The sequence below is a fragment of the Hypomesus transpacificus genome, chromosome 11 (assembly GCF_021917145.1).
Source record: "Hypomesus transpacificus isolate Combined female chromosome 11, fHypTra1, whole genome shotgun sequence".
NCBI classification, from domain to species: domain Eukaryota; kingdom Metazoa; phylum Chordata; class Actinopteri; order Osmeriformes; family Osmeridae; genus Hypomesus; species Hypomesus transpacificus.
This window is the reverse complement of record NC_061070.1, coordinates 116528-139367: the sequence shown is the minus strand read 5'-3', so window position 1 is coordinate 139367 and position 22840 is coordinate 116528. Positions and strand designations below refer to the sequence as shown.

The following is a 22840-nucleotide window of genomic DNA, read 5'->3' as shown; positions in this document are numbered from 1 at the left end:
GCCACCTCACCCTTTCCAGAAAATCATTACATCATTGAGAAAAAATATGGCCCCAAAGATTTGATCTCGTTCTAGAACCCTCTGCATTCAGCAGCAGCAGCGTCAGCCTCATACACAGTGTGCTGTCTCAGGAACCCACCGGATACACTCAGAAGAGCTGGACAAAGGAGAGCATCAAAACAAACAAAAATATCATTGTGTTGCACACGACGCAGGAGTCTACGCCAGTTTGAACCGTTGATCTACATAAGCAGGTTAACTCGCATTTCTAAATATAGATCATTACATCTATCAATGCCAAATGAATGCCCTTCCAACATCCCATGTATTACTCTACGTTGTTAATGGACAGCTATTGCCTCCAACAAAGTGCTCCAGAAGTGTTTAATAACCAATTGTGCGTGCAATTCACTCGGAGGTTAATGTAGCATGAAGGAATGTCACATTTGCAGTGCCTCCATCTCCAAATGGGACTGCCAACGCCATCCCAGCGCTGCCATTAGCTTCCTTTAGCGCAGCGGCAAAACGAACAGCAATACCTGGGAGTTCTCAATCATGGGCCGCATTCGGAATTTACGGCGCGCAAGATAAAGAACCTTTGTCTTAAACCAAGAGAGGAAATCTTGCATAATAGGATTTCTTTGGGAGGATAAGGGCATGTCAGGGAGAATAGGATCCTGCAGCACACACTCGTCCCTTGTTTGAAGTCGGAGAACAGTAACTGAATGTTCCCTGCCAATCCCAAGGTTATCACAGCGTATTGGAAAGTTCATCATTTAAGCACACGTTAAGTGATCAGATTGATTCAAAGGACAAGGATTGAATAAATATAAGGTCAAATATGAAACTAGTGTATTCAGGTAAGATGTACACACACACACACACAACTCGTCAATATGTCAATCGTCATACTAAATTATGTTGGGGATTTATTCAAAGTCATTTGACAAGTACTGTAATTATCCACCCGTTCACTGTATGCCATCTGATGGTGCAATCCTCAAGGAACCGGTCCTCGGGGCCAGAGAGCCGGTGTGGTCTGTTCTACTGTCTCTAGCGGAGGGATCTCCAGGGAGATTCTGATGAGAACAACAATGGAGCTGCTTGTGTGCAGGCTTAATCAACAACATACAGCATTTCAAACGGTTTTGCAAATACAATATTAACATAGCATATTGTTTAACCAGCAAGACACATATGTTTACGGTCAACATTTACAGTTCAATGTTCAGAGGAATTCTAGCCGTGTTTTATTCATTTGATGCTGATGCAGTTTGTGTTAAGACAAATGTATAATATCTATACATGAAATGTCCATTACGAGCCACCGCTGTGAAAATGGTTTAGTTTCCAAAAGGTGGAAGTGTCATTCTATCTTCATGATGGAGGAAAAAAAACATTCCAAGTGAGCCAGGAGAGGGTTGGAAACACAGAACCGGGTTCCTGCTTGACAAGGTAAACAACACTTAATCTATTATTGTTGTGCGTGTGCCGAGGAAGCAGAAACAGCAGGAAAACAGCACGCCATGAAATATTCAAACACCATCGCACTGTGAAAGGTGCAATAAGGAGAAGAAAGGAAGGAGAAAGGTATCTAAACAGCCGACGATGCTGTGCTCAAGAAAACATCCTACACACATCTGGCCAAACTCTCGTCCGCTTGGTGGATTTACGTGGCCAGTAAAACAACCAAATATTCCATCTTTTGGACTCTTTACTTGGATTAGGTTTGAATGTGTGGATAGATTTGTGGACAGCCTACATTACTTGAATTGCATAGTTTACCTTGAAAAGCAGTGACAAAGACAAAGAAAGAGAAGTGTTGCAACTGTTTTTTGGTGGATTGCAGCTTTCAGGTTTGTCCTTGTTGGCAAATCCCCCTAAGCATAAGTATATTTGTGAATTTCCTGCTCAATGGGATAAGGAACACATACATTTGAAGTATGATTGTGAAAATTGGTTTAACCTTTGGGTCACTACTGTTCTGTTCCATTTGTTCCATCTATAAGGCAAACACAACAAACCACTTATCTAATTCAATACAGAGAAACCTAAAGTCGTTAGGCACACCTCCGTCACTGCATCTGCCCGCAATATCAAAACAATCATGGTCGTTTTACTGACACATCTGCAGCCTGTTTCCCCTCAGCGTCAGGTCCCTGTAGCCCACAGGGGACCCATTCTCATGCATTTCTAACAGAGATTTACACTGATGGCTTCCTCTCTCGATGAAGTCACAGCGGCATTGCTCGCAGACCCACCGGAGAGGGCATCGGGCTGCGCATGGTAAAAGCATGGGCTCAGATATGACGAAGGCTCCTGGTTTGGATGGGGAGCGAGGTGTCTGCTCTGGCCTGTTGACTCTTATAGTAACGTGGACAGGAAGTAAGAGAAGAAGAGGCTACAGGCAGTGAGAGAAGAAGAGGATACAGGAAGTAAGAGAAGAAGAGGCTAGAGGCAGTAAGAGAAGAAGAGGATACAAGAAGGGAGAGGAGGCTACAGGAAGTTCGAGGAAAGCAGTGTGCTGTATACACACACACACACACAGTAGATAGATCTTCCTGACACATCAGAAACACACTGTTCCAACTCCAATGCCAAGGATCTATTGTGCTGCCTGTACTCACCAAAGGGGCACTGACACATGTAGTCATCCAGCAGATTCCTACAGGACCCTCCGTTGACACAAGGCCAGGAGCGGCAGTGGTTTACACTCTCAGAGCAAAACCGACCTATAAAAAAATGAATTAGACATTGTATTCCGCAGTTATATGCTTTATATGGGTTCAACATTTATTTTACCAGGGAGTTACATTACCAACAGATTCCTATTTACAGTACCGGCATGGCGGGGGATCAAATACCTGATCCAGGGAATGGGCCTGAGAAAGGTCTCTAGAGCACCATGTTGACTGCAGTTGTATCACAAACCAAGTCATTCATGTCTGGCCCCATTGAGCAATATGCAAATGAGGACACATCTGTACGTATAGGTAAATGGTGGTTGCTAATGTGTGTGCAGTGTCCTCACTTGATTGAGCTCAAGTTGTTGAAATAGTGCCCTATTTAAGTGAGTATGCAGGTAATTATGAAAGCATGAGCCATCTAAAGTTATATTTGTACATTCCAGTCAGTTTAAATTGCTCTCTTTTGAGTTCTCGAAATTAGAATGTCCTGACGGTTTCACAGACATGGCTTCCTATTCACTGACAAACCACTGGGCTATCTGAGTGAACGTACAAATCTCTGGTTGTGTTGAGGATCTGTCATTAGGCTGTCAGAGCCTTTGCACAAGGCCCACAACCAGCTCCAGGCAGACATCACTGGAACCGGAGAATTGTGGCATGTATATTCAGAGAGCAATAACAATGACGAATGTTATATATCATAATTATACATGGCCTCTTCGAGTTCAAGCTAAGCAACCAATTACATGTGTTAAGTGATTACCGTTGCTCACCTGGGTGAGTCGATGGTCATCATAACTACAGACAAGCTCCACATGATTAGAGTTCAGCCCTTCACTCAGAGAGAAAGTGTGGCCTTCGCCGTGAGTGTGCTTCCATGAACTTCACTGATTTATGTCCCCCCCAATTCCTCTCGTCTTTAGGGAACTCGATGTCATATTCACGTTCCCATAGGCATCCCATCTGCCACGTGGCACTGCGCTAAATCAATGACCACATGGCGATGGCATACCTAATGTTCCTTAGCCTGCACATGGCTCCAACACGCCGCGCACACGCTAAATCACTCGGAGCGTGTTTGGGTTCACAGGAATAGCGGAGTGTTTGCTGGGCTGTCAAGCTAGCAAGGAACCTTCTGAGGTATACGCTGTCTAAGGTCTTCTTAATAATTCAGCCGGAATAGAAAAACAGATCTGGGCTCAATTATTAATGTTCCCCAGCTCGAAAACAATAAAATAAATAAAGAAGTACATTTTATGGGGCGTTTATAGATGAGAGGGTTGTAAAAACGCTGAGTTCCACTGAGCAGCACAGCTTTATATAGTTCTGGAGGCCAATAACCCGTCACCGCTGGTTTAAATAACGTGTTAAGAAACAGAACAATAAAAAGATATTCACACGTCACACGCTCCAATGAATGAAACGCACAGGCGTACATGCTGGTGTCTCCTGGTGAAGGAAAGACGTACCTTCGAACCCAGGGGGACACACACAGAGGAAGTTCAGCGCGCCGTCCACGCACGTCGCTCCGTTGGCGCACGGAGAATTCCCACATTCGTCCGTCTCCTGGTCGCAGAGCGGCCCTCGGAACCCCGGCGCACAGCGACAGGTGTGCGTGAACCCGTGGTTCACGCACACTCCGTGAGGAGCGCAGCCATGGCCCACGCAGGCGTCCACGACATCCTCACAGAAGGCTCCGCGGAACCCTCCGGGACACAGGCAGCTGGGGAGAGAGCCCGCGACAACCCCCTCAGACAGGACATCCTCCCTCTCCGCAAACCGACCTGGAACAGCAGGCGGCCTGCCGCCGCCGCGCCGCCGACTGGAGCGTGGGCCTAACCCGATTGGCTGAGCGCTCACCTGTAGCCGTGGACGCCGTCCACACACGTGGCTCCGTTCTGGCACCGGTGGCGGACGCAGTCGTTGACGTTGACGCGGCAGTTCCGGCCGGCCCACCCGGGGGCGCACACGCAGGCGTAGCTGCTGCCGTCGCTCAGCACGCAGCGACCCTCGTTGGCACACGGCTAGCAGGAAGTCAGGGGGAGGACAGGGAGCGAAAGGCCGGAATGAACAGAGCTTATCATAAGCAGGCATGGTAGGGACTCCTGAATACCGCAGTGACAATGGCTTATTGATTTGTGGCAGTTGGAGGCAGTGACCTTGACTTGGTTATCAGCACAGTATTCACATCACAGCAGTCTCACGTCACACCGTCTCAGAGCCTAACTGAGATATTCCCAGAATGCAACACGGGTATCGGGAAGGTGGCGTTATCGGAGCGAGGCATCAGCTCCAGTTGAACGAGGAGAACTCTCTCTTAGGTACTGTTAGAGAGGCGGGTGGAGGAGAGCAGGGATTTCCACAATTATCTGATAATGGCTCATGTGCTAATTATTTAAAACAGGCTAAACCATATTACTAGCCTAGAGAGAAACAGAGAGAGCGAGAGAGAGAGCGAGAGCTAACATAACTGAATATGCTTCTAAGCTGATTCCTGGTGAGAGTCACGTTAGTGACTCTCACTAACTCCCTGTAGAAGCTCCTTCTAGAGAAGGAGCTTCAACAGGTCCTCTATTGAGAGGCCTCCACTTCAGTACGCCCCAGTACGTTCACTTACACTTGACCTGCTCAAAACAGCATTCACCCAATGCGACGTCCAGGAGGAGATTTAATTATATCTGGGTATGCAGTCCAGCGACTCTACCGCTGAGCTCCACACAATCGCTCCACTCGACAAGCTGTAGGAGACCAGGACTAGCGGAAGCCTGCTTGTACCAACCTGTATGTTAGGGGGGCAGGGCCGTCGGCAGGCGTGTCTGAGTCCGTCAGGCAGGTCCAGACACCGGGCGTCAGCCGGGCAGGAGGCGTTGGGGAGCAGACAGGCGTCCACATCCACCTCACAGCTGCTCCCCAGGAACCCTGGAGAGAGAGCAGCAGGGTGGACACCCCAGGTTACACACACCCTGCGCTCTGAGGAAGTAGGGTGGACCCCCCAGGTTACACACACCCTGCGCTCTGGGGAAGTAGGGTGGACCCCCCAGGTTACACACACCCTGCGCTCTGAGGAAGTAGGGTGGACCCCCCAGGTTACACACACCCTGCGCTCTGGGGAAGTAGGGTGGACCCCCCAGGTTACACACACCCTGCGCTCTGAGGAAGTAGGGTGGACCCCCCAGGTTACACACACCCTGCGCTCTGGAGGTTCAGACACTCGTGCCGGATCTTGACGATCCTGTGTTCTGTGTCAATGAGTGTCACGCCGATTGGTCGTAGTTTGTACAACTCAAACGTTAGATCAGAGGAATTATAGTTCTTGATTTTCACCGCTCTTTGCTTTGACAGTTACAGTGTAGTAACTGTCAAACAGTTCTTGGAGGTACGTAGTTGTGCTAAAAGCTAAAAGCTTTTTTTAATTAAACCCCAGGCAGAATTCTCTGTCACTGCCATCACCCTGTTAGATGTGAAATAGGTTGCAGGGCTGAAATAAAATATTCTTCCAGATATTGTTTTTGACAGTATTGGCTGCGTCACAAGGTTAGGATCAAATCCACTGTTGCAAATTAAACCTCTAAATGAGATGTCAGAAAAACCTCACGAAAAATTTAATATGAAGGTTTTCATTTTGTTACTGTTTGGGGAATTTTGAATACAACCCCAATTATTCTTAATATGATCTGACAGAACAGTCCCAAATGGTTCCACTACATAATATAAACTATACACTACTCACTGATTGTAACCCCCCAAAATTATATATGTGCATATTTCCAGTCACTGATATGATTCTGTGTGTGTGGGTGTGTGTGTGTGTGTGTGTGTGTGTGTGTGTGTGTGTGTGTGTGTGTGCATGCACTTAAATGTGTTTACCATAGGTTTGTTGTGCACGGGTGTACGTGCGTGCGGTGCTTGTGCGTGCGTGTGTGTGTGCGCGCAAATAGAGAAACAGCAGCTGGCTGAGCAGCGAGGCCGGGCGTGCCAGTCCAGCAAGGCTGGGCCCAGCGCCGCTCTCCTGGGCAGCCCCTCGAACCACATCACTGAATGGGAAATGCAGCCTCAGCCGGCAGAGACGAACAAACAATTACGGAAAAAAAATCACATTAATCCAGGAGGAGAATGCCCATGAAAGGGGAGAGTATTTCATAACCCAATATTGACACAATTCCCCCGCACTAATGAGCTCTGGCGATGAGCTGGGTGATTTGCTTAGCTGTCAGTCACTGGCTCGTTTGGAGCCACACACACACACACACACGTGCACACGCGGGGGCTGTGTGAGAGAGCGAGGCAGACAGGTCCGTACCTGGTGGACACGTGCAGGTGTAGAAGCCCAGGCCGTCGGTGCAGGTGCCGTTGTGCTGGCAGGGCATCGACGCGCACTCGTCGACGTCCGTCTCGCAGTGCTGCCCTGGAATGTTAAAACGAAAGCCTTGGGTTGGGTCCTCCGGTGCACCGGGGAGCCGTGTTTCTCAACCCACTGTCCTGCATGTTCTAGATGTTTCCCTGCTCCAACACTCCCGTTTGTTATCAGGCTTCTGTTGCGCCTGATAACGACCCCTTCATTAGAATCAAGTGTGCTGCAGCAGGGAAACATCTAAAACATGCAGGACAGGGTGTCCCGAGGACCAGGGTTGAGAATCACTGATGTGGAGGATAATAAGGATAGGCAATTCTTCTGGGTGGCAGTATCTTGTTTTCTCCTAGCACACTTGTAGCGGCCAATAAAGAAAATTCTGTTTACCCGGATCCAGCTCCAATAATAATGTCCCAGGTGTTTCGCTGAGCGCTGCTTTGAACTGCTGAGGCCCGAGACAACATAGTAGATCTGACACTGAAATCCAACACCTGACACGTCCAGCACGTTCCCGCTAAATCTGCATTGTGGATTTGTCATTTGTACACGTTGATGGCTTGGGGAACCAATGATTTGGGGTCCTCCCAAGCAAGGCATTACTGTGGCGCACAAGACTGGGGTTATTAATCTAAAACGAACGGTCATCAATAACATTCGATGGACCAAACGGGTCCTTTCTGACAGTGGCAAAGCTCAGAGGGTTCTCCAGCAGAACCAGCATGATTAATACCCCGGCACGGCTTCTGCAGCAGGTCGTTCCATCCAGAAATATGCCATGTTGTGCAGCTGCAAATTGTACAAATTCATCCCACTGAGCAATGGAGGGACGAGGATGGGCAAAAATGACAGTCAGGGAAATTAATTACAGAAGCGGTGTTGTCAGCACGTCGGCGCCCCACAATCACAGGCCCTTTTTAAGAGAGCCGCAAGCAACGCAGAGGATGAAACATGGCCCCGACACGGGCAGCAGAAATATTTTGGTTTGCTGGAGAAGACGAATTGAGAGTGGACAAGCACAGTTATATAAAACCTGGATTGTCTCATTCTCCTTTGGCTGGACAATAAAACGAATAACATTTTCAAACGAAAACTTGTTGAAAATCCTAACACAGACCAAAGCCCTCTTGTACAAACGAAGACAACACCTGATATTGCTGTCGGAATCCATTCGTCAGAACATCTCTGCCTGTGGATATCTGAACATGGAAACCCACCAGGGGACTGAGATGGCACACCGAATCGAGAAGGGCAGGGATAAAGGGCAGATATGAAATATAAAATAAAAACCTAGAAAACTGTTATTTTGGAGTGGACATGCAGAGAGTTGGGATGCTGTGAGGTTGAACGAGGTAAGGAGAGTTTGGAGTTAAAAGATGGGGGCTTCAGTATATGGAAAAGGTCAGGACACTAAGCAGGGAGAGACAGGGCAGGGCCTTGGGTGCTGGGGGTGGTGCTAAATATTAAACAGAGAACTGCCTGCCTGCCTGCCTGCCTGCCTGCCTGCCTGCCTGCCTGCCTGCCTGCCTGCCTGCCTGCCTGCCTGCCTGCCTGTCTGCCTGCCTGTCTGTCTGTCTGCCTGTCTGTCTGTCTGTCTGTCTGTCTGTCTGTCTGTCTGCCTGCCTGCCTGCCTCACTGTCTGCCTGCCTGCCTGTCTGCTGCATCATTTAAAACAAGGGTGATTCAATATGTACTTGTGAAAGTGTAAACCAGGGGTACATTATAAACCTAATACGATTTATCTACAGTACAAGTAGCTTACTTTATTTATTACTTTAATTTGCCACAGTAAGGTTAGCAAGCTGTGTGTAAACAACAACCCTTTATAGATTATCCATATTTCTGTGTCTGTGGCAACAGCAATGCACCAGTCAATAATGAGCGATGCATGTTATCATGTCAAACTGAATGTGCTTCTCCTTGATATTTCATTCATTCCCAGATGGACTGCGTCTCATATGAATTATGAAATGAAAACCAATTAACACAGGATCACTGTGTATCTACACTAGCAATTCACTAGCAAACTGAATTACTAATGCAATAATTGACTGAGAAACGTGTACAGAGAGGACATCTGGGTAAAAACTAAAGTCAATGTTTCTTTAACGGCTACATGTAGAGCAGGTTTGTGAGAAGCCTGTGAAGATGTCCCCAGGTCTTAGATACGTGTTGGGGAGCTGGTTTTAATGCTCCGATATCACGCATTCAACCAGCTCATCAGTGCCTGCGTAGCCCTGAGCCAAACAGTAATGGGCTCATAGCCGCAGTGATTGGGTCCAAGCCAGGGCATCAAACTATGACAACCTTCGCAAAAAAAAAGATGAATTCATGCTGAACCAAACTTGTGGAGCCGGTTTAAAGCTAGCAGCTTCTAGAAGAGCTCAGCGTCTGCCCTGAAAGAGGCCCTGCTCTCCACCCAACGCATTCCGCCTCTCCAACGACGCCCTCTAATCCTGCAGTCGACCAATCTGTAAATGAGACTGTCTCCTCCCCCAGACTATCCCAGTGTAATCTCTGTCCCGACAGCAGCCAGGGCTCCTGGTTTACAACCCTAGCCGCTAGCATTAACACCCAGCTCTATAAAACCGCTGGACTGTGCTTCAAACCATCCCATCTCTGCTCCCGCTGGTGGACGCGTGGGTTGAGGGACTGTGACAGGGGCAGTTTAATCTGGCCGTTTGCCCTTTATGGCGTGCTTTCTCTGCTGTGAGAGCACGTCTTTACATGTTAGCTTTGAAGATGGTTTCTGGGACATGATCCGTCTTTAGGGAGGATGTGGACGGTGGGAGAGAAAACAGTCAGAACAGACTAAAACAGTCAGAACAGACACTAAAACTGTCAGAACAGACACTAAAACTGTCAGAACAAAACACTAAAACAGTCAGAACAAAACACTAAAACAGTCAGAATAGACACTAATGAAAACAGTCACAACAGACATGGAAAAAAAACAGTCACAACAGACACACGAATGAAACCAGTCACAACAGACACACTCATCCAGGTACACTGTAGGCTTTTACATTGCCAGCATCTGCATCTTGATGATGTCTGCAGCCAGTCAGTCTAGCAGCGGAATACAAACTGTGTATTAGGGCTGTCCCCACTTAGTCGACTAGTCGATTTTCTGGTCGATATGCTCTTGGTCGACTAAGATTTTTTAAGTCGAGCAGTGTGAGATCTGATTCCCGCTTGTGTCATCATTGCTGAATTGACGAAATGTTCAACAGAAATTGTAGATTATATTATTTAAGACAAATAAACCAACTCTAAAAATATATAATTTAAAAGAAAAGGTGTCACTGTTTTCCCTTTTGTTAATCTGCGCTTTGTTTTGGTTTGATATTTTGCAGACAGCACGAGCACAATTGGCTGCAGAACTACAAACTCTGCCATAACCTACTTTGTCGGTGTTATTACTCAAAATGGCAAAGAAATCTGTGGTATGGCAGCATTTAATTAAAGTACATTTACAAAGTACCGGGTGACTCGAAAAACGTTAAATGCAAACTCTGCTAACAACGGTTTATTTTACATAGTTCGACGTCGAATGTGATGTAGCCTACCACCTGAAAAACTCATGGCTCAAACTTGGCTCATGCTAACGCGCTGGATTAAAAAATGAATATGCCTATAATATGAATCACATCCAAATCGAATGACATCTCCGGCCAAGACAACAAAATCTTTGTCTGTTGCACCGTTCCCCATTCAGCTTTTACGTAAGTTCGCATGCTGCAAGTTTCCAGGCAGTAATAAGCGCGCTCTGATGATTTGCATGTTAAACAAACAATATTTTTAATTTGTGGTACATTGTAAGAGATACTAAATACCATCAGTATTCGGTTACAGCAGGACTGGTGATACGAGTCTTATTATTAGTAGGCTATTAGCGGCTGAATCTGCAATGTCCTGCAGCCATTGAGTCAGATCGCGAACTGAGTATACGCAGCTCAGACTCTGAGCAGCCGGTCAGTCTAGCAGGTCAGAGTTGTTACTCCTTCAGTTGCTGTGTTGTTCACTGACCTCCCAGCACGGCCTGGCCAGAGACACACACCTCCGCCTTATCTCGGCCAACCGTGGGAACTGTGGAATACATTGAGCATGTCACTTGAATTCTTTGGCAGATTACCGTCTGCTACTTGATATTTCAATCGGGTTTCTCTGTTGGCGCCTTCTCACGGAGGAAGGAGAAGATAAAAATTAAATGTGCTCGGCCCGAACAGCTGTGGGTGGTAACAGGCCTGCGCTTTCCTCCAGATGAAGAGAGCGTGGGGGGAGGAGGGACGCTGATGCAGCCCTGCCTGCGCCCAGGTATGATATCTGAAGCGCTCCCCGGTGGACCTACAGATTGAGCTCTGAAATTAAACAGGGTCCTCTCTGGGGGAGGAAGCTTCATAATTTCCGAAGCGGAAAAAAATGTCCCAAGATGCCCGAAAATGATGAATTCCATCAGTCAATATGGGCTGCCATGTCTTGTGAGACAATTTTCCATCACTGAAGTGGCAACCGATTTGAGCCTTGCACAGCATAAAAAGCCCTGGCTCATGTAATGCTATGTAGGAGCTTATCAGAGTGACAGGTGAGTGTATCAGGAGGAAGGCAACCAGGCTATGCCTTAAGCTGGCAGCACTGGAGAACATAGCACCATCAAATCTCACTATTTGTTTTGATACTTTAACATTTTCATTTTCGTCCGCTTCATGTATAAACATACGTTGGCTTTCCTTTCTAGAGTTACTTCAGAACAAACGCAAAAACAAACAGTCTTTTTGTGAAAAATTCTCTGAAAACAGAGCATCGTCAGCGGTGTAGTATCGATAAAAACACCAAATTAATTCCGGTTCTTTCCATTTCCTCAGACCGCTAATGCTTTCCACATTCTACCTCAGTGGACACAAAGCCAACCTCGACAGCACAGTGCCCCCCGAGAAACCCTTTCCCACATCAACCAATACAGTGCTGAGTTTCCTGGTGAGTTTTCGCCGAGGAAAATATTCTTCAGTGTCCATCTGCCACACATTCTAGACTAGACGAAACGAATGAGAGAATAATCCACTCGGAGACGCAGCATGCAGAGAGAGTTACAGGAATGGAAGGCCTGAGGGCAACGTTATTCAGTTGGGAAGACTGAGGGCTGGCTGGTGGTTAGCAGCCTCAGCAGATGGCCTCACAGGGGGAGAGACGGCAGGACGCGTGTGGCAGGCAGACTGCAGATCTCAAAGCTGCATCCAAGAGAAGCCAGAGCCTCCCTACCAACTATCAACGTTTAGCTTCACCAATTTGAAGCATTGTGCTGCAATTTACAGTAAATAGATTTCTTTTCTTGTCTGACAACACTTTGTTGGGAAAATTGGAAATGAGTGAGTGACTACCGAAAGCCTGATGGAACATGAACAAAACTGTAAACCACAAGGCTCAATCAGAGCTTAACAGCGCATATTCTTGTATTTGCACAAAATTAATGGTTAGATGTCAGGGAAAGCCAGATCTTGCTGGTTTGATGCATGTCAGCAGCTGTAGCCATTCTTCTCTTATGTTGCAGCTAGAACACAACACCCAAACATAAGCACCCTAACAAAGTGACATTTCCTCCTCTCAACACACATCCGACGCCTGAATCGTCGAGCAGACGCCTTTAAACCCAACAATGTGTCGACTGGTTGGAGTCCGTCACCACCAGGAAGTCTGTGCCGGGCCTCACCTGTGTAGCCATGGCGACAGATGCACCTGTATTGCGGCGCAGCGTCTGGTTGGCTGGTGGTGAGGCAGGCGGCGCCGTGTTGACAGCGGTCAGGGAAGATCCGACAGGCGTCGTCCACATACTGGCAGAACTCTCCGGTCCACCCAGGGGAGCAGAGACACTGGGGGACAGGAGGAACAGGCTTAACAACTTCGCAGAGGTCCTGTTGACTCATACAAGGAATATAGCCCTCGTAAAACGCAGTCTTTTACGAGCATCGCATCCTTTGGACTCATACTTGAGGCACCACAGTATGCAGATGTAATGTATATGAATGGACCTGGAGTAAAAGTGTTCCAAAGTATATGTCATTCAGTTTGTACTGTATCCACTAACGTTGTGCGTTGGCTAGTCCAAACGTTAAACATGTCAGTCTATTTGGGCTCAGAAAGACGTTTTTCCCTGTGTAACCCTAGCAACCAACTTGTGTCACGAATCCCACCCACTCAAACTGGCGCTCTCGCATCGCAAAACACAAGCTTCACTTCAGGGCTATTTGAGGGCACAGTGCATTAAACGGACACCCCAAATTGACCTGACAAAGGTCTCTCATTCTGTGTGTCTGTGTGTGCGCGGAGGCAGTATATCGAGAAATTGCAAGGGCCACGGCTAATTTGCCCTGGACAGTGTCAATGTTTTGATTAGGTCTGACACTGATTGGAGACAAACCCACACACCCACACACACAGGGCCTCCACGTTTCACCATTTGGGCCCAGGAACCGTTTGAATGATGTAAATCACCAGACCAAGACTGATGGTGAATCATTAGGAGCTGGAGGGCATGCATTAGAGCCCAACCTCAGGTGCTGCACGGGGACCGGGAGGGAGGGAGGGAGGGAGGGAGGGGGGGAGGGAGGGGGGGGGGAGGGAGGGGGGGGGTCGGACTTCACAGCTATACCTGTCTGTCAGTGTTACCACACACTGGTAGTCTGATTAAAGGGCGAAGAAACTGGATTAATCCACTTTTCAGAGCTTGTGGATGTTTTACATCCAGAAGTCTATTTCTGCGGTTTCAATTGTGATGGTTGTCATTGCCTTTGTATGTTTTATATGTTGTTATTCAAACAAATGGCAGTGCTACTCAAGGATGCCTCTGTGTGCCTGTCTAACTGCTGACACCCACGGCAAAGCAGGAAGCTACTTTCAAACCCTGGTTAGAAACAACAGGTTCTGCTGTGTTATCCATGTGACTGCTAACATCTGTTGTTTTACATTTACCCATAAATCAAGTCCAATTGTCGCTGTCTTCCATTGCACAGACCTGGATAACACATAGCCCAATTTCAATCACTTTCTAGCTTTAATTGTTTAAAAAAAAATCCAAACAAGATGAAATTTCAACTCATTACCTCTGCTTTCCTCCTGAGCTTCTCTGTACTGTACAGATGTACCTATTCAGGCAGAAACTGGATAGGGTCCAAATAAAAGGATATCATTTGTTATATTTTAACTCTAAAAGGGCCAAGGTAAAACCACAAAAGGTGCTTTCTGGATCCTCCCTCAATAAATGAAGTGTTTTTTTCACTATCAGTTTCAGCTGGTTTTAATGAGCAGAATAGGCTCCAGCTACTCCTGCATGTGGAGATGATTCACACTGTTCTTCTGAACAATCCAATAAGTCTGACTCCTGGACACATCAGTCACAACGTTCAAATGACAATAACTGACAGCAAAATGATATTGAAATTGAGAAGTAAAATCAAAACGCGGCACATCTGCCCATAAATCATGTTCTGGAATATAGATAGGCCAGATGAAAATCAGATTCGGTGTAAATGTGAAATAAATAACCAGATGGACCTATCAGCTGTCCCTGGCACTGTGCTGCTATATCAGACGTCGAGATATATCTTGTTATTAAAGACAGGGAAAACGGTCTCATAACTGTGAAATAGCATTCGTCCTGCGGCTTTTGTCAGTAAAAACATACGAAACCGATCCTCGACCAACACAAGGGTTTCTAAAGCCTCCTAAAGATGTGACTCTCAGGCTCGGCCGAGTCTCCATTACCGACCCAACAATCTCCTCACGTCCCCTTCAGTGTCCATCCTTCTTGTTAACGATGTAACCAACACACACACACACACTTCCTGTGTAGGTGGTGGGCCTCAGTGAGTGTGTGTGTGTGCTGCTGTTTGAGTATTTCATTAGATCGTACAGATTCAATTACTTACATTATACCCGCCAATTACACTGAGGCACACTCCTTCGTGCAGACAGTTGATACTGAGCAGGCCGCAGAAGTCAATTACACTCTCACAGCTCGTCCCGGAAAACCCCGGAAGACATCTGCAGGAAGAACACGTCATCATCAATTCACCTTCAACACAGTCCCAGCTCACAACACTACATCGTCCTGAGGGACAGACGGGGGGGGCTTTCGTGATACATGTTTGCAGTCGGAGGAAATAGACGTGGATAATACACTTATATATTCATATTTATTGTGGCGACCACCGAGTCTAACCGTGGCGAGTCGGACACGACTTTGAAACAGAGACCCTCACCAGAAACAGGGCTATGGGCTACGGTAAGCACGTCAAGTGGTTTACACCACTGAGAGAACAAAAACAGGTGCTTCCAAAAGTGTCCAAACTTCTAATTGTAAATATTCTTCCTCTGCCAAGGGGACGTTCTGGGAGGCGTTCGCCGTCCATCCGGATGGTTCTGTTCCGAGTCCCGACGCCTCAGAACCCGCTAGCACGCGCTCCCTCCCTGCTGCCTGGTCCAGGGCCTGCTGACACCTGGGGTGAGGGAGCCCTCCCTGCGCTACCTGTTCCCCAATCAGCTGCCAGGCTGCAGCTGTGTCTCCACCAGGGTGCTGGGGGGGTCCTGCTGTCTGACACACAGCCCGGGGGCTTCCTATGCTGCTTCCTATGCTGCTAGGGGCCTTTTCACAACTCACTGGCTCTGGGGTTGCAGCTAAAAAAGAAATATATATACATGAGTTGGGTACAGCGCAACACAGTTGTTACATACACGTACCCAACTATACCTCGCTAAATGTCTACGAGAATTCTCTTTCAGTGACTGAAAGATAGCAGCTTGGTTCTCCTCATGGACTATAAGGAGCGATGTCAACGAGAAGTGATGTCATTGAAAAGTGATGTCACTACGCCACAGTGACTCACGGTCTGTGTGTGTTTTTACCCTCCACGCATAGCTAGATATAGGCTCAGTCTGGCCGCCATCATTAAACAACGTATTCATTGCTCGGTTATATTGGCTGAGATGTATTCAACCAAGCAGTCACTGACCTGTGGTTTTCCTCCTGAAGCATTAGCTACGGCGCACACACACAACAAATACCTGACTGAAAAACACATTCATTAGAGAAAGCCCTGCCCAGCACACAGTTAACAAACCTTTCAGCTCATCTGAAAAAGGAACAAGGACAAGTTGAGCCAACATTGCATTAATTCAGGGGGAGTCCAGAATGATGGTTCGGGGCAGAAAATACCAGCTTTTTTCCACTCCAACAAATTACAGTGTGACAACAATATTTCATTTCAGTCCACTATCAAAGCAGACACTTCTCCTCCCTATCATCATGTAGTCAGATCTGGCCCAGCTGCACAGGGGGGCATCTGTGTGTGTGTGTGTCTGTGTGTGTGTGTGTGTGGAGGAGGGAGGGAGGTCTCACCTGCAGGCGTAATCGTCTCCCAGGGCGACACAGCTGCCGTTGTTGAGACACGGAGACAGGCTGCACGGGCCCCGCAGCCTCCTGCACTGCGCCCCGGACGGCCCGTCTGGGCAGACGCAGCCCGGGCCCTGCATCCAGAGACAAAACAAACGCACCCCGGCGTCAGCGGATGCAAACGGGAGTGACACACATGCACGCACGCGCACACGCACAGGGTTGGATCCTGTCTCAGAGGAACACATTTAGCCCAGGAGGTTTTAGACAACCCTGAGAACACCGAACACAGGCTGGGTCTGGATCCCTTCACCCTCCCCGTTCGTTACTGTTGTTGAGGATGACACCAGGTCTAACCCCAACCTTCCCAGGGGAGACTGGTAGGACTCCTCCTCAGTGCATACGGAGGTTTGAGGAGTCCCGAGCATCAGATCCACTCTGGACATGAACGATGAGTTCATTTTCATACTGATGAGTCCAGTGAAGGCACGGTTCACACTGGGATCGATGTGAAGCAGAGCAGTTTGATGTATGTGTGCTATAAAGCATGTGGCACCGCTTGCTCCCAGGTGGGGGGGGGGCTAAAGCTTTCCATAATGTTAGGGAAAAATCCAATGTGACACCTCTCACAATGAAAGAAGAGAAAGGTCAAGTAAGGCATGTTACTGGAGCATCTTACTGGAGCTGTTTTACTGGAGCATGTTACTGGAGCATGTTACTGGAGCATGTTACTGGAGCTGTTTTAATGGAGCATGTTACTGGAGCTGTTTTAATGGAGCATGTAACTGGAGCATGTTACTGTAGCATGTTACTGGAGCATGTTACTGGAGCTGTTTTACTGGAGCATGTTACTGGAGCATGTTACTGGAGCATGTTACTGGAGCTGTTTTAATGGAGCATGTTACTGGAGCATGTTACTGGAGCATGTTAATGGGGCATGTCACTGGAGCTGTTTTACTGGAGCATGTTCCTGGAGCATGTTACTGGAGCATGTTACTGGAGCATGTTAATGGGGCATGTCACTGGAGCTGTTTTACTGGAGCATGTTCCTGGAGCTGTTTCACTGGAGCATGTTACTGGAGCTGTTTTACTGGAGCATGTTACTTGAGCATGTTACTGGAGCTGTTTTACTGGAGCATGTTACTGGAGCATGTTACTGTAGCATGTTACTGGAGCATGTTACTGGAGCATGTTACTGGAGCATGTTACAGTAGCATGTTACTGTAGCATGTTACTGTAGCATGTCACTGGAGCTGTTTTACTGGAGCATGTCACTGTAGCATGTTACTGTAGCATGTTTCTGTAGCATGTTACTGGAGCATGTTACGGGAGGATGTTACTGTATCATGTTACTGTAGCATGTCACTGGAGCTGTTTTACTGGAGCATGTTACTGTAGCATGTTACTATAGCATGTTACTATAGCATGTTACTGGAGCATGTTACTGTAGATGTTATTGTAGCATGTTACTGGAGCTGTTTTACTGGAGCATGTTACTGGAGCATGTTACTGGAGCATGTCACTGGAGCATGTTACTGTAGCATGTTTCTGTAGCATGTTATTGGAGCATGTTACGGGAGGATGTTACTGTATCATGTTACTGTAGCATGTCACTGGAGCTGTTTTACTGGAGCATGTTACTGTAGCATGTTACTGTAGCATGTTACTGGAGCTGTTTTACTGTAGCATGTTACTGTAGCATGTTACTGGAGCATGTTACGGGAGGATGTTACTGTATCATGTTACTGTAGCATGTCACTGGAGCTGTTTTACTGGAGCATGTTACTGGAGCATGTTACTGGAGCATGTTACTATAGCATGTTACTGTAGCATGTTACTGGAGCTGTTTTACTGGAGTATGTTACTGGAGCATGTTACTGGAGCATGTCACTGGAGCATGTTATTGTAGCATGTTTCTGTAGCATGTTATTGGAGCATGTTACGGGAGGATGTTACTGTATCATGTTACTGTAGCATGTTACTGGAGCATGTTACTGTAGCATGTTACTGGAGCATGTTACTATAGCATGTTACTGTAGCATGTTACTATAGCATGTAACTGGAGCTGTTTTACTGTAGCATGTTACTGTATCATGCTACTGTAGCATGTTACTGGAGCATGTTACTGTATCATGTTACTGTAGCATTTCACTGGAGCTGTTTTACTGGAGGATGTTACTGTAGCATGTTACTGTAGCATGTTACAGTAGCATGTTACTATATCATGTTACTGGAGCATGTTACTGTAGCATGTTACTGGAGCTGTTTTACTGGAGCATGTTACTGGAGCATGTTACTGGAGCATGTCACTGGAGCATGTTACTGTAGCATGTTTCTGTTGCATGTTACTGGAGCATGTTACGGGAGGATGTTACTGTATCATGTTACTGTAACATGTCACTGGAGCTGTTTTACTGGAGCATGTTACTGTAGCATGTTACTGTAGCATGTTACTGGAGCTGTTTTACTGGAGCATGTTACTTGAGCATGTTACTGTAGCATGTTACTGGAGCATGTTACGGGAGGATGTTACTGTATCATGTTACTGTAGCATGTCACTGGAGCTGTTTTACTGAAGCATGTTACTGGAGCATGTTACTGTAGCATGTTACTATAGCATGTTACTGTAGCATGTTACTATAGCATGTCACTGGAGCTGTTTTACTGTAGCATGTTACTGTATCATGTTACTGCATCATGTTACTGGAGCATGTTACTGTAGCATGTTACTGGAGCATGTTACGGGAGGATGTTACTGTATCATGTTACTGTATCATGTCACTGGAGCTGTTTTACTGGAGCATGTTACTGTAGCATGTTACTGTAGCATGTTACTGTAGCACGTTACTGGAACTGTTTTACTGTAGCATGTTACTGTAGCATGTTACTGGAGCATGTTACTGGAACTGTTTTATATCCTCTAACCCCTTTTCCATAATAGAGGAGCTCTTGGCACAGAGAAATTCTGTAAAAAAAATGACAAATGAATTGCTACACCATTTCTGGTGAAAGGCATGAAATAAAACCTTACTTCTGAAATGAGGCCTTTTCATCTCCAACGGTAACTAAATATGCATTTGTTCATTCGGGTCAAGTCCAATCAAAATGGCTAACAAACACCTTGCAGGCTCCATGCACACCCCTTTCAGGCAGATATATTAATTATTGTTGCAACCTTCCAAATGACACCACTTGATCTGCTTCAGAGACAAGCATAGTCATTTACAAGTGACATTTCCGAATAATCCCCCCCCCCCTCCATCTCCCCCCCTTCGAGGGTTAATGACGAGGAGACTGAAGTCCTCACATGCTCCCCCGCTGAGCAAGTCCTCTCGGACGGACATCCGTAGGTCGCGCAGGGGTCGTGGAGCGGGGTGTCACAGTCCGGGCCCGTGAAGCCCTCCGGACAGAGACAGGAGAACCCTCCGGCGCTCTCCGTGCATCGGCCTCCGTTCCTGCACGGGTCCGGGTTGCACCCCCGCATCTTCTCACAAGGGGGACCTGCAGGGGAGACACGAGGAGGAAGGTTTGGTTGCCGAGCCGCATCCTTAACGACGGCACATCTTACTGCGGAACATTCTCCAGCTCACAGCTTGATGAACTGAGACACCGAGAAGACATTTGAGATTTCTGGGTAAACCATCCTCATAATCTGTTGTCCAACCACAGAAATTTAATTCACACTGTTGTCCTTGTAGTGTGTTTATGACTCATGCATAAACACTTTAATTTTCACTACAAGGAACCACAAAAAAAGACGAAATACAATTCCCGATAACAGCTTCTATAGTCACAGGGGGCATCCTTAGTATTTTGACAGGTTAATTCCGTTTATTACCAATAAGTTATTTTCATAATTTCTTGTTATATCCTTTGAAATCAGATCTCCACAGGACTCTTCCACCTGTTCTTCAATCAGCAACACAGCTCCCTATCACCACTCCTCACACGACACGCTGTTCAGGAATTGTTCCTTCTTTTATGTCGAAATAACAAAAGGCTGTGCAGAAATATTTCAAGAAAGCACCGCAGCGCACGCACACACACACACACACACATATATAGACAACACACACACACAGATAACACACACACACACACTGTCTCTCCTGAGCATTCTCCCGTTTCTAGGCTTGCGTCTGTCTTATTGGCTTCCTAATGATGCAGCCGTACAGTGTTCTAACACGAGACGTCAAGCAGGAGCATGTGAGTCCTTCCAATCAAACTTGTGTGGTATTCTCAGAGTGCCTGGACCATTTCTGTCATCGCCTCGGTCGGAACGCCATGGTGATATCAAACGAAACAGGAACAGTGATTATCATCAGTGAAGCTCTCTCTGGGTATGAATGATTAACTATTGTGTTAAGGTGTCTCTCAAATGCAGCACGTCCATATCAAAGCCACGTATCTCCCCCTATATTTAGATTTAAGTCTGATAAACGATCACAATTCTTCTATTTGGTCCATTTATCATAGGCTCCTGTCTACCAAGGGAGACACAGAACAAACACAACAAGTTACTTAATGCATTATTCAGTCAAAGATTAAGAAATTGAGTGGCAGACTGCCAGATCATCTCCTATATCAAACAGGACTCCTAACTGCGTCATGGAGACAAGGAACATCTGACTGAGTTGCATCGAAACGCGCTGCCCCCTGATGCAGAGCGCATCTCTCGCACCTCTGTGCCTGATGTCCCAGATTGGGGGGAGTGCAAGTTTAGACGAGGCTGGCAGAGTTTGGTGCGTTGGGAGCCTGGCATCCAGTACACAGCCCCTGAAGAAGTTTCGAAACATACTTTGTGGAAACGTGGAAAGCAGAGGCACTGTGACTTGAGGCGGGAGAACAGCACGACTGAGATGTGAAGTACCAGCACCGGGCACAAGACCAAGTACAAATGTCAAAATCCATGATGACATTGGTTTTCACTGCGGATGAAATTAGACTGAATAATACAACTACTGCTGGGTTCAAGGTGAACAGAATTTGATTTTATTCCCCGGCGAGCCTTTTCATTTTTGTGTTCTTCGGCAGGTGCTAACTCATTTATCTTTCTAGTGACTCTTTCTTACAATATTTTTCGGTATGCTAATCCCCCTGACACAGGCTCTCCCCACTCCTCCCCACCCTCCCCCCCTCCTCAACCTCCCCTCTCACCACCCTCCCTCCTCCCCTCCCCTCTCCTCTCCCCACTCCTCCCCCCTCCTCAACCTCCCCTCTCCCCACCCTCACCAGCCTCCCCTCTCATCACCCTCCCCTCTCACCACCCTCCCCCTTTCACCACCCTCCCCTCTCCCCACCCTCCCCCCTCTCCAGCCTCCCCTCTCACCACCCTCCCCCCTCCTCAACCTCCCCCCACCCAGCCTCCATCTCCCCACTCCTCCCCACCCTCCCCTCTCCCCCCTCCCCTCCCCTCTCCCCCCCTCCCCTCCCCTCTCCCCCCTCCCCTCCCCCCTCCCCCCTCCCCTCCCCTCTCCCCACTCCTCTTCACCCTCCCCTCCCCTCTCCCCCCTCCCCTCCCCTCTCCCCTCCCCTCCCCTCCCCTCCCCTCCCCTCCCCTCCCCTCCCCTCCCCTCCCCTCTCCCCCCTCCCCTCTCCCCCCTCCCCTCCCCTCTCCCCCCTCCCCTCCCCTCTCCCCCCTCCCCTCCCCTCTCCCCCCTCCCCTCCCCCCTCCCCCCTCCCCTCCCCTCTCCCCACTCCTCTTCACCCTCCCCTCCCCTCTCCCCCCCTCCCCCTCCCCTCTCCCCTCCCCTCCCCTCCCCTCCCCTCTCCCCCCTCCCCTCTCCCCCCTCCCCTCCCCTCTCCCCCCTCCCCCTCCCCTCTCCCCCCTCCCCTCCCCTCTCCCCCCCTCCCCTCCCCCCTCCCCCCTCCCCTCCCCTCTCCCCACTCCTCTTCACCCTCCCCTCCCCTCTCCCCCCTCCCCTCCCCTCTCCCCTCCCCTCCCCTCCCCTCCCCTCTCCCCCCTCCCCTCTCCCCCCCTCCCCTCCCCTCTCCCCTCCCCTCCCCTCTCCCCACACAGCCTCCCCCCTCTCCTCCACTCCCCTGTCACCACCCTCCCCCCTCTCCTCCACTCCCCTGTCACCACCCTCCCCCCTCCCCTCCCCTCTCCCCAGCTTCCCCTGCTCCCCTGACTCCACCAGCCTTTCAGTAGGTCCCCATGGAGATCAGTCTTCCAGTGTACACCTTCTGGGCTTGCTGCTGTTTGCATTTGCCACAGAAAATGTGGTTTGTATAGTTGGTTGCCAACTAAAGCCTCAAAGCAAAACTAAGAAATGGTAACCCTTTAGGTACACCTGGCCCTCGGTACTATTTCACTTTGGCGAGTCGCAGTGGACCACGTTCCTCAAGCAACTGAATACTATTAATATATTCCAACAACAACAACCTCCAGTGCTGTGTTACATCTGAAATACGATACAG

At 48.1% G+C, this 22840-nt stretch overlaps 1 protein-coding gene across 1 annotated transcript in view; it reads right to left on the bottom strand.

Annotated features, from left to right (window-relative positions):
* Nucleotides 1-22840, bottom strand: part of eys (eyes shut homolog) — a 165100-nt gene that overhangs the window by 138169 nt on the left and 4091 nt on the right. Inside the window, exons 3-11 of the mRNA XM_047029299.1 lie at nucleotides 19728-19921; nucleotides 16427-16554; nucleotides 14958-15072; nucleotides 12743-12902; nucleotides 6988-7092; nucleotides 5467-5606; nucleotides 4548-4711; nucleotides 4157-4410; nucleotides 2628-2732 (exon numbers count right to left, since the gene is read on the bottom strand). Coding sequence (XP_046885255.1) covers nucleotides 2628-2732; nucleotides 4157-4410; nucleotides 4548-4711; nucleotides 5467-5606; nucleotides 6988-7092; nucleotides 12743-12902; nucleotides 14958-15072; nucleotides 16427-16554; nucleotides 19728-19921 — 1365 coding nt within the window. The remainder of the gene's footprint in view (nucleotides 1-2627; nucleotides 2733-4156; nucleotides 4411-4547; nucleotides 4712-5466; nucleotides 5607-6987; nucleotides 7093-12742; nucleotides 12903-14957; nucleotides 15073-16426; nucleotides 16555-19727; nucleotides 19922-22840) is intronic.